At 34.0% G+C, this 17,756-nt stretch overlaps 1 protein-coding gene across 1 annotated transcript in view; it reads right to left on the minus strand.

The window, feature by feature from the left end:
- The window catches only part of LOC150100317 (centaurin-gamma-1A-like), a 418,649-nt gene that overhangs the window by 42,993 nt on the left and 357,900 nt on the right, over window positions 1-17,756 (minus strand). Inside the window, exons 13-15 of the mRNA XM_090402635.1 lie at window positions 16,632-16,775; window positions 8,970-9,043; window positions 77-154 (exon numbers count right to left, since the gene is read on the minus strand). Of these exons, the coding sequence (XP_090258761.1) occupies window positions 77-154; window positions 8,970-9,043; window positions 16,632-16,775 (296 nt within the window). The remainder of the gene's footprint in view (window positions 1-76; window positions 155-8,969; window positions 9,044-16,631; window positions 16,776-17,756) is intronic.

The raw sequence follows: 17,756 nt of genomic DNA on the forward strand, positions 1-17,756 counted from the left end.
TTGATAACGGTTCTTTGCAAAGTATACCTATCAAACTATTATGATAATATCTTTATGGTGAAATAAAATAACTAACCTTAGATTTACTGCTTTCATTTCCTTGAAGACTGTTTAAGATCTGTTGTTCAATATCAGTAATCCAAGCATCTCTTTCCTGCAATAAGAATCATGATTATTTCAATACTGTACTGAAAAGATTTTAATTTATGTGTGTATGTTCAAATATATATTCACACTTCAACTTCACGTGAAATTTGGGTAACAGTTCCCTTGTATTAAATAAGGTATGTATACTTCAGGTTAAAATTAATAGATTTATGGGTAGAGATACTCAGCCCACTGTTGTAATCAGATCCACACTTTATTTGCCAGGATATAAATATATGCAATATTAATAGTATAAATGATAATTTATGAACTCTGGAATCTTTTGACAAAAGAGAATCAAATGTTACATAAGCACGTTGGATGTCACAAAACTTGAACTATATCTGAGGAAGAGCTGTAGCATACCTTTAAGATTTTGCAAATTAAATTATTTGGTTGAAGATTTTGAATAGTACAATTTTTGAATTTAATTTGCAAATTATAGTGTTGAATCTATTAGTACATAGAAATGAAAATTTCCATGACTTCTCCAGATCAGGGAGAAAAAAAAAAAAATATATATATATATATATATATATTAACTTTGAAATAATGCTCTAAAGAGCAAAAAAGGAGTGGTTTGACATGCAGCTATCTGTATAACAGATAAAACGATTTTAAAAACTACTATGTAAAAGTAGTTTTTAAGCTCTAAAAGTTCTTTGTTTTGGTAACAAGAAAATTACAGACTACATACACAGTATTTAAGAAATTTTTAATGACATGCATGTCATTAAAAATTATTTCTCCATTCATTTATTAGATGAATGGAGAAATAGAGAAATGACCTGAAAGTCCTGAGAGTATAATCACAGCAGAATATTTTGCTTACTTCAGATTTGTGTACAAATTTTTCACAATCTCCAAAAGAGAAACACACAATAAAATGAAACATTTAAATAGCATGTTTACACAATCTTTAAAAGAGAAATGGTCCCTTTTACATTAGTCAAGTGATGTAAACTGCTTTTCATCTTGAAGAAAATAATTAAAACATCTCTAGAAAGTGTTTGTTAATTATCTTCCATCATCCTAATCTTATGCTGATTTTCTAACATCAGCAAAACTTGCAAAATTCTTCCTCAGAATATCATTGTTATGATAAAGTGTGAATTGCATATGTTTGCTAATTTTAATTTTCAATTTAAAGATTGAGTTTAAACAAACATGCTTATTGTATATTTTGATTCCAGGAGGCTGGAAGCCTTATATGATGAAGTATGTCTCCATTACCATCAGCACCAATAAAGTAAACAAAGTTTGAATATTAAATTACTGTTTTATAAAAATACCACATTTTTTTTTAATTAAAAAAGTGCCCTCCTGTGATGCTTGAACTCCTTGGAGGCACCACATAATAATAATATATAATAATAATAATCCTCGTGGAAAGGCTTAGACGTTGGTTATGCATTTTTACTAAATAGTTTAAGGAAATTACAATGTAAACTAGGATATACATTAAAATAAATTTTAATACACTTCCAATATTTTGGCAACGTCACATTGCCATTTTCACAGGAACTTAAGAACAAGGCATGTGCATGCAGGCACAACAAACAGTAAATGAGGAAGAAGCAGGAAGCTATTCTTTCTCCAAAAGTCCTGATGGTGCCTCCTAGCAGGCAATGTTGGTATTCTTGGGCGATTGTGCTGAAGGTCTTCTGACATAGGTTTTCCAAATTTGAGGCAGTCTCATGCAGCCAAATTTGTTGAGGTTTAGATTGTTTCATAGGGCTGAGGCTGATTCCATGAAAAGACTTCCATATTTGTATTTACTACGGTGTATTATCGTGGCTTTCTTCCACCGTATTCTATGGCGGGTATCCAGCGCATGGTCTGCAAGACCAGAGTGGCTGTATTGGTGAAACTGGATATAGTCCTTGTGTTCTGAAATTCTGATATTAGCTGTCCTGCCTGTTTGGCCAAAGTAGGACAGCTTACAGCTGCAAGGGACCTGGTATACACCAGGTAGGTCTGGGGGAAAGTTGGTCTTTAGTAGAGCGGATAAGGGATGCCAATTTTTTTATATGGTCTGTAACAAGAAGTTAAGTCATGTTTTTTTAGGATTTTTGTAATTTTTTTCGAGGTGCCTCGGATATAGGGTATGGTGATGGATTTAGACTAATCCTTGTTGTGAGGGGCAGAGGGGGTTATTGGTTTCAATATTTTTTTGGATTTTTTTTGGGGGAGGGGAAAGCCATTGGCTGAGAAAGTGTTGAGAATGTGGTTTAGTTCTGTCGTTAGGGCATTGTCATTTGAACAGATAAGTTTAGCCCTGTTGTATAGTGTCTTAATGATTCCATATTGTTGAGAGGAGGGGTGGTGAGATTGTTGGTTGAATGTATCTGCCAGTATGGGTGGCTTTTCTATAGACTGAAAAAACCAAGGTTCCATCAGGCTGGTGGGTGACTAGTGTGTCTAAGAAAGGAAGGCAGTTGTTTTTTTCCAATTCCAAGGTGAATTTAATTCTGGGGTGTTGGTTGTTTAAGTGCGTTAGGAAGGAGAGGAGTGTATCGGAGCCATGTGGCCAAATAGCGAACACATCATCAACATAGCGAAGCCAAATGGTTGGTTTTTGTGGGGCAAAGTTTAAGGCTTTCTCTTCAAAAGTCTCCATACAGAAGTTGGCCAAGGGTGGGGAGAGTGGAGAACCCATGGCTGTCCTCTCTATTTGTTTGTAGAATTTTCCTTACCAAACAAAATAACCTAAGTTCATTGTGAACTGAAATAGGGCTGTGATATTGGGAGGAAATTTAGATTGGATTAGCTCTAAGGATTCTTTGAGTGGGACATTTGTGAATAAGGAGGAGACATCAAATAATAATAATCATTCTAAAAGCAACAGGAAACAAATCCGATTACAAAAAGGGACAGCAAAATAACTGATATGTGTGCTGAAAAAATAAACCTTTGCATAGCCAATTTCTTCGAGATACTGAGGAAAAAATTGACATGAAGACATGGCAATGGCTTCAATATGGATATATTAAAAAAGAAACAGTAGGATTTATTCTAGCAGCTCAATACAATCAAATCAAAAATTTTCAACATCAATAATAACAGCAAATGCAGATTATGCAATAGGAAAGATGAGACTGTAGAGCATCTAATCAGTGCCTGCAGCAAGATAACTCAAACTGATTAGAAATACTGCCATGATCAAATGGCCAAAATAATTCATTGGCATGTACACAAAAAATACAGCTTTCCTATTTCTGATAACTGGTAGCAGCATAAAATAGAGACAGTATTGGAAAACGAAACAGCAAAACTTCTCTGGGACTTTAGAATACAAAATGATCGGCATTTGGAACACAACAGAACTGACATCACAATTATCAAACATTGACAGGTTTGGATTATTATTATTATTATTATTATTATTTGACACCTCCAGGGAGTCCAAAGACTCATCGAGGGAGAGTGTGCCAACAGCATCGAACGATTGGTCCCCTTTCAACTACTGATAACAACATTAACAACAAAGAATTGGAAAAATTTACTAAATACTGAGATCTGGGCAATCAAAGTTAGCTGGCTGTGGCTTAAACACATCAAGTCATCTCAATAGTTATCAGTGCACTTGGTGCAATTTCAAAGAAGCTATCCAGCTATTTACAGCAATTAAACATCAACGAAGTAACCCAATATGATCTACATAAAACAGCATTACTTGGAACAGTCATAATTTTACGATGCTACCTGACAGACTATTCTTGGGTAGAATTTGAATTGCTCTGTATCACCAGTCAAATTGTTGTTTAAATGATATCTTATTTTGACTCTGTATCACTTATACAAATAAAGTGATAATAATTAATCCCCGCACGCATGCACAATAGGTCACAAAACATATCACATCAGATGCATGTGTGCAAGTGGTTAACAGGATACTGACCAACATCCTTATACTGAATGTTAACAAGTATTTATAAGACGGATTAAGAACATATCCTTAATAAAAACATAAACCCAAAAAGAAATCAAACTTTTCAAAAATTGAAGAAACTAGTGGCGCTACCTGTTGTATCTTTTTGTTGTAGAAACCGACAACCTTCATTAGTGTTTTGTCAACTGTTTATGACATTTGTTTCATTAGAAGCTGAGTTAGCCAAGAATGACAGTGTGTTTTGACGAACAGTCGGAAAATGAGTTTCAAACAGAGAGCTGCAATTGACTTTTGTGTTAAATGGGGTAAAGCTTTTACTGAAACGCATCAAATGCTACAAAAAAGCATACGCTGATGAATGCTTATCCCATACTCAAGTTTACAAGTGGTTTAAGCGATTTCAAAGTGGTCGTGACACGCTTGAGGATGACAAAAAGCCAGGCCATCCAAAAACTGGACTGAGCGAAGTTAATATTAAAAAGTGCATGATTTCATCAAAGAAAACACCCAAAATCGCCCGTGAGATTGATTGAAGATGGCTTGGGGATTCAAAAATCAACTGTGCACAACATTTTGACAGAGGTTGGTCCTTTGTAAATTGAATTCACGATTTGTTCCCTACAAGTTGACTGACGACCAAAAAATGTATCGAATTGAACACTGCAAGGATCTCTAAAAACTGCTTGTAAGGACTCAAACTTCCTTGAAACGATTATTACTGTTGATGAAACGGTGTTTTAAGTATGAGCCCGAAACAAAGTGCTAGCATGCTGAGTGGAGACCACCAGAAGAGAGGCATCTGAAAAAAGTCGCTTGGAGAAGTCAAAAGTAAAGACAATGTTGATTTGTTTCTACGATTCCAAGGGCATTATATACTAAGAATTCATTTTGCCTGGCCAAATGGTGAATGCAGAGTTTTATCTCGAAGATTTCAAGCGATTGATAGCGAGAATTTGTCATGTACGGCATGAATATCGTGATGCAGGCAGCTGGTCACTTTTTCACGATAATGCACCATCTCATCGTTCTAACATTGTGAGACAGTTTTTGAGCAAAAACCAAGTTTGTGTGTTGGATCACTTGCCGTATTCACCTGATTTAGCACTCTATGACTTCTTTCTCTTCCCCCCGACTTCATTTGTCGATGAAAGGAAAGCAATATGACACCATTGGAAATGTTCAAGTGGTAGTAACCACGACCCTCAACAGTATCCCAAAAACTGATTAAAAAAACTCATTTAACGAATTAATTGACCATGCCAAACAATTAATTGAAGATGCCAAACACTATATTGAAGCTGAGGAGAGTATACTGATGGAAATAAATGATTTAAATAATTATAATTGGCCTGTGTTTTATTTTCTATAAAAAGTATGGTTTCTTTTTGGATAGAGGGAGTAAAACTGACCGCCTAATTGTGAAGCCTTTATCTCCTTTATAGTATATTCTATTGCAATTCCATCACAGACATGATTGACACTGTTTTATGCATTATCCCTCTTTTTTTTTTTTTGTATATGTTTCAGTAGGCATTCCAGTATCACTTTTGTAACTCTGGATCCAATATATACACAATATATAAATTTTGTGCAAAAAAAAGAAACTTATCAACACTGGATTTGAAGACTTGTGAATTGTATTCTTTGAGAAATACATTATATAAGAAGGAAGGCTATTCCAGAGTACCGCAGTAAAGAGAATGAGCAAAGAGGAGGGAAAATGTTTTGAGAGTTTGCAGTTAGTGAAGAGGCATGGTAGTTGATGACTATACATTAACAGAATTAGAGGAGAGTGGAAGAATTGCTGATGCCAACTCTGAAGAATAGTGATCATGGAAATATCTATAGATGATGCATCTGAACATCTATAATCTATATGAAAGAGCATAGTGAAATGTAGCTGGTCATTAATCAGCTACTTGCTCTTTTCAGTACTGAATTAAGGATTTTCTAAAGAACTCTTAGCACCACCCCAAATGTGAAAACATTATTCAATGCCTCTTTATAAAATCATAAATGTGTGAAATTAAAGGTTAAGAATGGAGATTAGCTGTCTGACTCATGACCAGAAAGGAAGAAATATGTGCAAGAAAAAAAATGATCAAGTTTTGTTAGTGCTGAAATTAATAATTATTAGAACCCCACTGAAGAATAGTTTAGAGATCAGAATTTATGGTTGGAGATGTTTCCAGATTTGTAGTTGTGGATATGGTGCCAGAAGTTTTGGTTATTTGTGTAGTGCAAAATTATCAAATGAAAAAGACAAATGCAATGTAATGGCATTGCAAAACTGTGGACTTTTGTGAGAGATGTATATAGAAGGAAGGAAGTATGCAAAAGAATGATGTCCTGCAGCTAGTTAGTGTTTAAGGATAAAAATTCTTCCATTATCAGATATGTAAGAAGCAACCGGAGAGAAGATGCGGCCTGATTGCAAAAGTCAGAAAGGGGGGGGGGGGGGATCATAAGCTGTAAGCTTACTTAATAGGCTTTGTGCCAAACCCAGTCAAATTTAAGATATTAAGAGCATAAGCAATAACGTGTCCTGTGGATCACGTTAGAGTATCCATACTGATGATGATTTAGTAACTGTGCATCTATGCTATAGCACAGAAATTCCCTATTCATGGATTTCTCCATGACTTTATAGAAAGAACTGAAGCCAAACAATTGGATATTTCAGTGGTAAATATTTGTTGCCCTTCATAGTAATAATGAAAATGTGCTAATTTTCAATGTGAATAATAAATATCACAGTTATCAAAAGGATATACAAATTAGTAATCAAGAAGGCTAGAGCACAAACTTTAATTTTGTGCTTAAAAAATTAATTTTAAAAATTAATAAACAATTGGATAAATGACATCACAACTGTGATGTCATTTATCTAAGAATAAATATGTCTGGAATGTCTTCCTTAGCAAGAAGACATTCCAGACATATTCAATATATAGCCAGTACAAAATCAGACAGTGAAAAATAGGACTTGCAAATGCTGAGCCACATTCAAAACTTATTTCTTGATCTCTTTTTGTCTTTCTTTTAATACTAATGATGGCAAAATGTGCTAAACCTCACCTCCAATGTCAATTCAATCATGTAGTCAGAAATCTGTATTTTTTTACTTTCCCGATTTTTATGATCTTTCAAAATTCTGGGTTTTCTTGATTTCAAATCTGTCTGATCTGCCCCAATTCTTTTCCTGTTTACTAGTTTTATTTATTTATTTATTTTGAAATGATTTGTCTATGTACATATGTATACAAACTTGATTTTTTTAAAAAAATTATCTTGTAATATATATCCCACATAAGACAGGTGGTAGATCCCATAATACAATTGTATGTGTATGGGGAAAGTGGTCAGTGAGGAGACAGAAATCTGTTAACATTTGTTTAAGAACTTGGGGTTACAAGAAAGGCTATTCCAAAAAAAAACAGAAGTAGATGGTTGAAAAGTGAGAAGTTGGCTTGATAAGTTTGGAGTTGAACTGTGTATGAATATTGACCAACCACTTGGAAGTTGGATAACTGAAAGATCACCAAATTTGGTTGAAGCAGACATCTGGATCAAAAAAGTGGAAATAGTAATTAGACCATGGAAGAGATGCATATAGATCCGTGAGGGTCATCTTAATGGTTATGGGCAGAGTTGTTAACAAGAAAGCTAACACCAGCTGTTGTTAACTGGTGTTAGCTTTCTTTTCTTAACTAGTTTTTCTTCCATTTGGAAGAAAAACTAGTTATAGTTAAGAAACTATAACTAGTTAAGAAAAGTTCAGTGTTGGGAGAATTATGAGAATTATCTTGGAGAGGAGAGAAAGACAACAGAAAATATGAAAATCATTTTTTTTTTTTTTGGTATTCATCAGAATACAAAAAAAAATCTATTATTCTGATAAGGGAAAAATTTGCATTAGATTGTGACTCATAGCAAATAGTTCAGCTTCATCATGGTCTATGAATGACAGAAATCAGTCATTAGATCATGACTAATAAAGCAGTTTAGCTTGATCTGCAATGTTAGAAAAGGGGAGCCAGTTTGGGTTATGGTTACTGAAGTCTCCAATGGTGTTAAATCTCAAATAACAATTTGAGATTATCTTCTTTAACATTAATTGTCCCCCCCCTCCCCCATTAAATGGGAGCTAATGGATTTCATTATACTGTCCACAAAGACATACAGGTGTCTAAAACTTGATGCTTGGCAAAAAAAAATTATGACATGCAATAAGCAATGGAAAGAAGTATTTGGGGAATTAAATAGTACAGAAGAGAAATAATGTGGCAGCATATACACATCACAAAAACTGTTGGTGTTATTAATACAGTCAAGGAATTAAAGTTGAACTGGGCTGGCTGTTTAGCTAAGAATAAAAGATGACCTCATCCTCTGATCTATCTATCTTTCTATCTATCTCTCTCTCAGAATCCAAACTACTAAAAGATTCTGAGAGATAGTAAGAGATCCAGCAGATAAGGTGGAGAAATGAGATTACAGGAAACAACTGAACTCTTGTAGGACAACCTATGATAAGGAAAAGTGGAGAAAACAAAGAGGTCTTTCCCAGTAGTGAGATGCAGCAAGCCGATAGCAACAACGTGTGTGTGTGTGTGTGTTTTAATATTTAATTATTTTCCATTTTATTTGATATTTAGTTTCTGATTCCCTTATATCCTTCTATTTTTTTATCTCAAATTTTGGCAACTGTTTAATAGAAACTGGAGTGGATTTAACTGTATAACTTTGTATAGCTGAAACAATCTCAATATCTCATTATGATATCAGCAGTGGAACCATATTCCCCAAAGGAATCCATCTGATACAGAAATAGTAACAAAAGGATACTATTTTCATATCCAATGTTTTTTTTTTTGGTTGTGCCTTGGATGATTATCATAAAAGAAAAATGCAGCATTCAAGTACTTACTTCATTATTGGAAGCCTCAAAATGCCACTGTTTATTGTCCAGAGAAACAATTATAAATTCATAGCCATCAGAATCTATGCAAATAAAGTTAATAAAACATTTCTGTAATAAACAGGATTGCAAATATTTTTACTTTATATTTGTCTGTGTTAAATAAAAGTTATATAAATTTATAAGATAAATAAATTTTGTCACCTCTACTTGTTTCATTCATTTTAATATTATAATTAAACAACTTTCCTGCACTATGAGAAAACTATATCGTTGTTTCAAGCACACAGCGCTGAAAGTAGTAACAATGTACAATGGTGAATTGGGGCAGAAGTTGCTCTATTGTATTTCTGAGTATGTGTAGAAATATAAAGAACATTATCAAATGTCACTAAGCATTTAGCTGTTTGGAAAGAAGGAAAGGAAAATAGCATGAGAAAAATTGTGGAGTGTTTGTGTTTTCAAATACATGAAGATGGAACAGAAATTAAAAGAAGTTGGAAATAGAAGACTGAGGGAGGATATCCTTTTATAAAAATATAAGTGAAATTTCTATAGTCATTAAATCTGCATATGATTTATTCAGTGAAAACTGAAAGAAATTATTGCTTGTCAGTTCACATAGAAATAGACCTAGTAAAGTTTATACAGTATATATATATGTTACTGGCAAAGTGTGAAAAGCAGGCATTCCATAGAATGCATGGCGTTTTTAGGCAAAGTATGAAATGTCTGTTTTCTTTTTATTTTTTCACATACTTTCCCTAGGCATTGTATAGAATGACAAATGCTGTTTCGGCAAAGTATGAAAAAGGCTTTTATTGAAAATATGCATTTTATTGAAAAAAGATAATTACAAATTACAAAAAACAGAAAAAGACCAGTGCTGAACTACTTGTTGCTACAAGGTAGACTGGAATGGCATTTTGAATTGCACTTAATTGCCTTTTTCATACAAAAGCACTTCAAATTTCGGCACTTGGTCTTGCAATTACACTTTACGAACCCTTGGCTGCTACCCGTGGACTGAGCGGAAGTGGCTGACCGGAGAGCTATTTCATGGTCAGGCACGTTTCCAACTCTCAGTAAGTCCTTGTGACATGAAGTGAATTGTGATCTGGCATAGAGATGGTTTAAAATTCCTTCAGCAGTTCCAAGTCAGTATCGTCTAACCATTGTCTGTCACACTCATAACAACTGCCAGCAGATTGCGCGAGTCTCCCCGTCCCTTGTCGACGTTTGGGATAGGAACTTGCACAGTGGCCCCCAAAGCTGCAGGAGGAAAGTTTTTGTCGGAATCCATTTTCATTTTTTCGGCCTGTATTTCCAGATTCAATTTAGATCGAATTTTACCTTCGATAGCATTCTCAATATTGAAGAAAAGAGTACACAAAATATTAACATCATCACATATTTTCTCACTTCCATTGTCTTTACTCTCATGTCCACAGGTTGCATGAATGTTTCGGTGACAGTTTCTGCAAGTATGGGCACCACTGGTTACCTTCAAACAAACGCAGCAGGTAGCAGAACCGGAAGCCTCTTCAGTAGGCATGTATTCATCACCATTTTCCTTTCTACTATCGTGGACTACAGTCTCATCTGTGTTTTGTGCAATAGACTCTTTCTCTTGGATAGGGTGATCTGTTTCTTCTTGTATTGTTTGGATGTTTTCCATCATTTTTTCCAGTTGCTCCTCAGTCTGTATGTCTTGTAAAACATCTTGGGGTAAGGAAGACGTTGTGAGACCCACTTTAGCTTTGCCAAAGAGAGCTTCATATGGTGTTCTCTTAATCCCAGAATGAAATGCCCTGTTATTCATAAGTTGCACGAAATGTAGTCCCTCACTCCATCAGTCAGTTTTTTCATCTTGCATCCATGTACACAGCATATTTTCAATGTCCTGATTAGCTCTTTCGACACTTCCTTGGCTTTGTGAGTGGCAAGGCTTGCCATGGATGATCTTCAAAGTCAGCCAGTACTCCTTTAGGCTTCTCACCACATTATTAGCAAATTCTCTACCATTGTCGGATTGTAGAATCGATGGTGCTCCAAGCAACGTAAATATGTCCACGAGGTTATCTGCCACTTCTGCTGTCTGTGATGTCAGAGCCTTGAGAACCACAAACTTAGTGAGATGATCTTGGTATACCATTATAAACTTGTATTTCCTGTGACTGAAAATTGATGAGATCGACCTGACAACGGGAATTGAACTCGGAAAAAATCATAGGCTTCACTACAACACCCTTTTTAACACTTTTTTGTTTTTTCTGACATGGCTCACAAAGGTGAATGTACAGTTCAATGTCATGACGAGTAATGTTCTTGTACTTGTGTGATATTTCTTTCAACATTCTGTCACATCCTCAATGGCCAAATGAGCTTCATGAAGTACATTAAATAACTCAGATTCTGTGACATAAAACTGGATTTCACTAGCGCCTTCTTTAACAGGATAAATCAACTTACTTTTGTTTTCTACGACCATCACATCATAGCGATTCTGCAGCCAAAAGTCACATGGTATCTTCTTAGAAGCTATCTTAGCAATTTTCACATCGTTCACTAATTTTTGGTAGGTAGTATCGGTTAAAAAAAAACGCAGTTTTTAGCAGCATTGGCTCGAACTTCAGATAGTTCTTCGTAGAATCGCCGTTCCATGTTAACATGCCATGATTTCTGCCCAGACAATGTAGCTTGCTCAGCCATTATTTGTGCAGTTTTGACTCTGTTTGAGGCGAGTGTAGATAGTCACGTGACTCACCTTGTGACATTAACACTTGGGAGGTCATATCTGTTTTAACATATACATGCTAATTGCTACCATGAATATTCTTTTAGGTTGAAGGTCATGAGTAGCTGCGCATGCGTATGTTACGAGCATGTATTACTGAAATAGAGAGAAAAAGTATTTTATACTTTGCCGATTTGCCTTTTGGCATTCTATAGAATGCAATGTGTGAAATTCTTAGCGTTTCATACTTTGATGTCCCTCTTTCGGCATTTAACTAATTTAACACTTTGCTGGTAACATATATATATATATATATATATATATATATATATATATATATCAGGCCTGCACAACTTGATTGTCTTTGAGGGCCAAACCCAACTTGGACCACCTGACCAAGGGCCAAATCATTTCCGACCTTGAATCTTTTTCAGACAATATTTTATCGACTCTCCCTCAGTAAATGATTTGCTAGCACAAACTATTTCTTGTGATATTTTTAAGCTTACCTTTGTGGCAACTTCATTTGCAGATGTCATTTTTTTAAAGCTTGTTGCTCACTGCTAAGGACTTTCAATAACTTTGCTGCTTTTATTTGCTTTTCACTTGCATCCAACTTACCAAGGTTAGGATGTTTCGATTCAAAATGACATCTCAGATTGTACTCTTTCGGCACAGTGATAGATTCGCAGAAAACAGTGCACACTATTTTGTCCTTAAACAACATAAAAAAATATTTGTTTGTCCACTCAGGGTTAAATGCTCGATGTTCTATTTTATGCTTTTTACTTAAGCTTGTTGTGTCGAGATTGACAATATTAATTACAAAAAGCTAATGATGACAAACTCACAGTAATGCAGGTTATGATTGATAACAGTTATGTAATGTATTGCTCCAGCTACAACCAACCACCACACTGCCAAAGCCAGTCAAGGCATGGCCAACTTTGTGTAATACAATTCATTCTTGTTCGTAGACATCAAGTCATTATCATGGAGATGTAACTTTGAATTTTCCCGCAGCGACACTACCGCTAACAAAACCTCAAAGCAATTGTAATAATTTTTTATTAAATACAACAGTAGGAATAACTCCAAATGCAATTTATTGTTGAGCTGAAAGAAACATGATTGTGACATTAATCGCATGAACGTAAACATGCAGTCTTAGTAAAAATTTAATTCAATGGGAAAAAATTGTCTAATTTCATATTCCTCCCATATGATTTCAATCAGGCAGATGGACCAAAATAAATAGCATTGCTGGATGCATGCAGCCTGCAGGCCATATGTTGTGCAGGCCTGATATATATATATATATATTTTTTTTTTTAATTTAGGATTGCCGAAAAGTGGTTTGAAGCTACTGATATGTTTTTGGTTATTGCTTCAATGAAAAATGTTGATACTTTCATACACAAAGTGAATTCATTCTAAGGTGATGAAACTGTTGATATCGTTTAAGTAGTTTTAGTGAAGTTTGCTCACATATTCCTGAATGGTAACAATGTCAAGTTCCTTCCTAATATCTTTATTTTTAATATGATTTTGCCATTGATGCCATCTGTTCACTCCCCTAAACCAAGTTACTGTATTGATTGATGAAAACAAGATGTTTTTTTTTGGTATTCTATGATTTAGGATGCAGGAAGGCATTTGACTGACATGTTGCTGTCATATAGGAATCAGTTTTTGTGTTAGTTTTCTTCCAGTATGAATTCAAGAGAATGAAAGTTCTGTAGGAAAGAAGAGACTCAATTCCAAAAGTTTTTTTGATCCACATAGGATCTGTTTAGTTTATTTTTTTTATTTATTAATAATATAATATAATAAAATATAATATTATATTAAATTAATAATATAATAAACCTTATAAGTCCTGACTGGCTTGGCCAAAGGATCCTTTGGATAATAAAAATCGCTTCATAGCATATTTAAATATGAACATTTGTTCAAAGAAAGTGCCCTATTACCATTCAAATCTTAATCACAATGGACTTTATATTCACAAAGTTGGTGAAATTGGGATTTCAAGTCGCATACTAATAGTACTATAGTTTGAATCTGCAGCTGCTTTTAAAAACCATTGTTTCAACATAGTTATATGTTACATTTGAATTTCCCATTGTTCTCTTAGTTTTATTCACTGACAATGTTTAATGTTTAGTATACTTAAAATGAAATATTTGTTTTAACTAGTTTTGCTACTTAAATACTCTACCTTTTCATTGTAGTCATGTGTTCTTTCTACAGTTATTATGGAAAACCTAAAGAGTCTTCCACATTACAATGAAAGTATTTTCTATAAAATAGCATTATATGGACAGTCTCAGAGCAATTTATAAGGCTAGTTCTTCAAATTTCCCATGTATATGTTTGCACTGGAGAAGACAAAGGAGAACGTCTGCAAACCAGTGAACTACTTTACTCATGTAGCAACCAGGGTTCTATTTTGTGTGATCTGGAAGCTACGTACATAGTCTTGCAGCATATTACACCCATGCTATGCTATACCGGCAACCATCTAAATGGTATTTTAAACTAAACTATATATGATCATCATCAATTGCCTCATAAGTACCTTCAAAACTTGTACAGGCAACTATGACAGTACTACATGATTAAGTTTACATTATTCCTATCTTCTATCAATAATTTTCCTCCAAATTATTCTATTATTTGTCAGCATAGAAGATTTTGGTCTTCTAAGGTACTTCTGACTAAATTAATTCATCTAGAACTTGGTTTTCCTCTCTCTCTCTTTCTGGGTCTTTTTTCCTGCCATCTTGGTAAGAGACAGTTTTGTTAACCTTTCCTCTCCCATTGTTTTAGTGACCTTACCACCTTAGATTAACCTTGCTCACATATTCCTGAATGGTAACAATGTCAAGTTCCTTCCTAATATCTTTATTTTTAATATGATTCTGCCATCTGTTCACTCCCCTAATCTTTCTCAGAACTTTCATATTTGTAGTCTCTCATCATTAATCAAGTGCTTCAATTCTAACCCAACACTCAGATCCATAACTTAAAAGTAGTGTGAACACTGTCTTGCATACTCCTAGTTTAGTGTTTTTGGCTAATTTCTCTCTTCTTTCATATAAATTTATTCAAATGGCTCCCCACCATACCAGATCTGCTTATTCTGTTGTCTATGTCTATATTTATTTGCCATCTTCACCAAAAATTCAGCATGAATAGCTATTTTCATAGTTTTGGTCTTTTCATTACAAATCTTTACATGTTAAATTTGTTACACTGGTTATTCAAGTTAGAGAACAAATCCTGGAGAAATACACTGGATGTGTTCAGACATCATCTGCATAAAGCAAAGAGCTAAGTTTGGTATCTCCAATTCTAATATCATGTTTAATGCCACTTCCTTTCATAATGCAATCCATATAGATGATGAATAAAAACTTGGGGTAGTGTGCACCCTTGTCTTATACCTGATTTTATATCAAACCATCTTCCTGTATTTCTATCAATTCAACTGCTGACTTACAACTTAAATATAGACTATGTATAATTTTCCAATTACCCCACATAACTGTAGCATTTTGAAAAACTCTCTCTGGGCATCTTGTAATATGCCTTTTCCAGATCTACAAAATTTAAGTACAGATCCTTGTTATATTCCCATGATTTCTTAACTGTTTGTCTCCTGAAATGCCTTTGTAGCAAAACTCGAAAAACAATGGGATAACGTGTCCTTTGCTTGGAAAAAAAACCGGGGTTCAATTCTCATCATGATGAGAGGAACCTTAGTGTGGGCTTTTTTCAAATGAATGTAAGTTAGCCGATCTTATATGGCAGTAGCAAGACGCTTTTCTCCAGGAAAATCGGGATTTTCATTCAAATCTGCCATGAAAATAAACATATCCAACGGTACACACAATTTACAGACAAAAATATGTTGTTGGTGGTAGTAGGCAGTAGATGGCATTGCGCATTAATGGTAGTAGTGTCGTTATTGGTAGTAGTAGATGGAAGAATAAGTAGGGAGATGGTGAATTGTGCATAGCGGTGTAGACTGCCTTCCTACAATAAGTCTTTGGAGCTGTCACATAATAATAATAATAACAGCAAAGTGAAAATCTGATCATGACAACCTCTATTTGTCCTGAACCCAACTTGTTCTTCTCCAAGTTTCTTTGTCACGAGTTTTCTCAGCCTTGCTTCAAGTATGATTGCATTAATCTTACCTGGGAACACTTAGTAGAGAAATTCCTCTCAGAATTTCTCAGAATTTGTAATTTTTGGTATTATTATTATGTTACACCTCCAGGAAGTCCAAAGACTCATCGAGGGAGAGTGTGCCAAAAGCATCGAACGATTGAACCCCTTCCAACTACTAACTGCGCTTAAACTTGCTTAACATTTTTCATGCGCCATTAGTAGCAGGTGCTCTACCAATCGACCAACCTTTGCTGATAAATGTATAACTTTACATTCTTATTATTGTATATCTATAATAAAGTAAATAAATTTCAATATAAGAAATTAACTGTATTAAAATTAGTAAATGTATAGAAAGAATACTGCTAGTTATGCTAGTAATTTTGTAGTAGTAATTTAGTAATTTTAAAATTTTAGAATTTTTAATGAAATTCTAAAATTTAAACGAAATTCTAAAATTTAAATGAAAGAAAAATATTTAAATGATTAAAGAAAGAGATTTTGTATTTTACCAAAATGATGTTCTCCTTTCATTTTGCTCACCCAAACCAATTTGCTATGAAATGATGTCGTGATGCCTCTTTTTATTGCTTTCAGCTGTAATCAATCTGTTAGATAATTTAGCCCTGATCTCTTTATAAAATGGGAAACTACTCAAAAGAGGGATGTCTTTTACATATATATATATATATATATACCCTTTTGATCAGCTGTATGTTACTGGCATTGGGAATCAAACTATTATTAATACAAACCTTCCATGGTTTCTAGATTCTTGGCTCCTGTACTTTTCATTCTCCGATGCCGTTTTTTGATATTAGGTGTGTCTAATTTATTTAGAAGGGGATTAGTACTTGGAACTGCTGGTATGAAGTGGGATTCTCCTCCATTTAGTACACCTGTAATAGATTTTAAATTAATATCAATGACAGAAGAAATGAACCATGTAAAGATTTAGAATTTTGTGTCTAAATACATGACAGCTAGCACCTCATTCAAATTTTATGTAAGGTGGTAAAGTTTCATTGTAAAGTGGTATTTTCCCAATCATAGCTAAAATAACAGAAAAATACTTTGGCTTTAATAAATGTTTGATGAATGGCCAGAATAAAGCATGAATTAAAAGCTGTGTGTTCAAGTATGTTTATCAGTACATGTTATTTCTGACTAGTTTGTCTTTTACAGCCAACTCCATATATGAGACTGAGAAATCAACCTGTCTGAAAGCCTTATAAATGTTCCTTGCATCCTACAGAAGATTCAAATAGGTTTTTCAAATGAGAGCACTGTTATTACTGATGGAATTACAAGTAATTAATTTATGGCCTCTTATAATTGAAGTTATCTTAACATATCTTAATTCACAAATGGAAATTTAAGAGTCTGTCATTCTAAATTATACATATTTGGTCATAAAATACTTAAAAAATGAGACTTTTTGTGGTTATAAGACCATAGGTTCTTTAATTAATACATATACTAATATATGTATTAATTAAAGAACCTATGGTCTCATAACCACAAAAAGTCTCATTTTTTAAGTCTATCATTCTTTGATGTCATGGTTCAAACAAATTTCTGGAAATTTATGTCCCAGTTTACCTAACTTTCATAATTCCATAAAAAAGTTTAACATTAACAATTATCATTTGGCTATTAAGTTCATCATGAAATTAGAATAAGGAAATTGTGATCTGAATGTACTGATTAAAATATCTAGTGACAGGTTGCCTTCAGCGTCACCTGCAAATCAGCTAACCCATATAGATACCTACTTGCTAGTTCTAACCACCCTTGGAACTAAAAGCTAGAACACTATGTGAACAATAAAATACCAAGCCATGTTATAAAAATATATTCTAGACCAAAAAGATTAACTA

The sequence above is a fragment of the Typopeltis vanoorti genome, chromosome 13 (assembly GCF_054136105.1).
Source record: "Typopeltis vanoorti isolate ZY-2024b chromosome 13, IOZ_Tvanoo_1.0, whole genome shotgun sequence".
Lineage (NCBI taxonomy): Eukaryota > Metazoa > Arthropoda > Arachnida > Uropygi > Thelyphonidae > Typopeltis > Typopeltis vanoorti.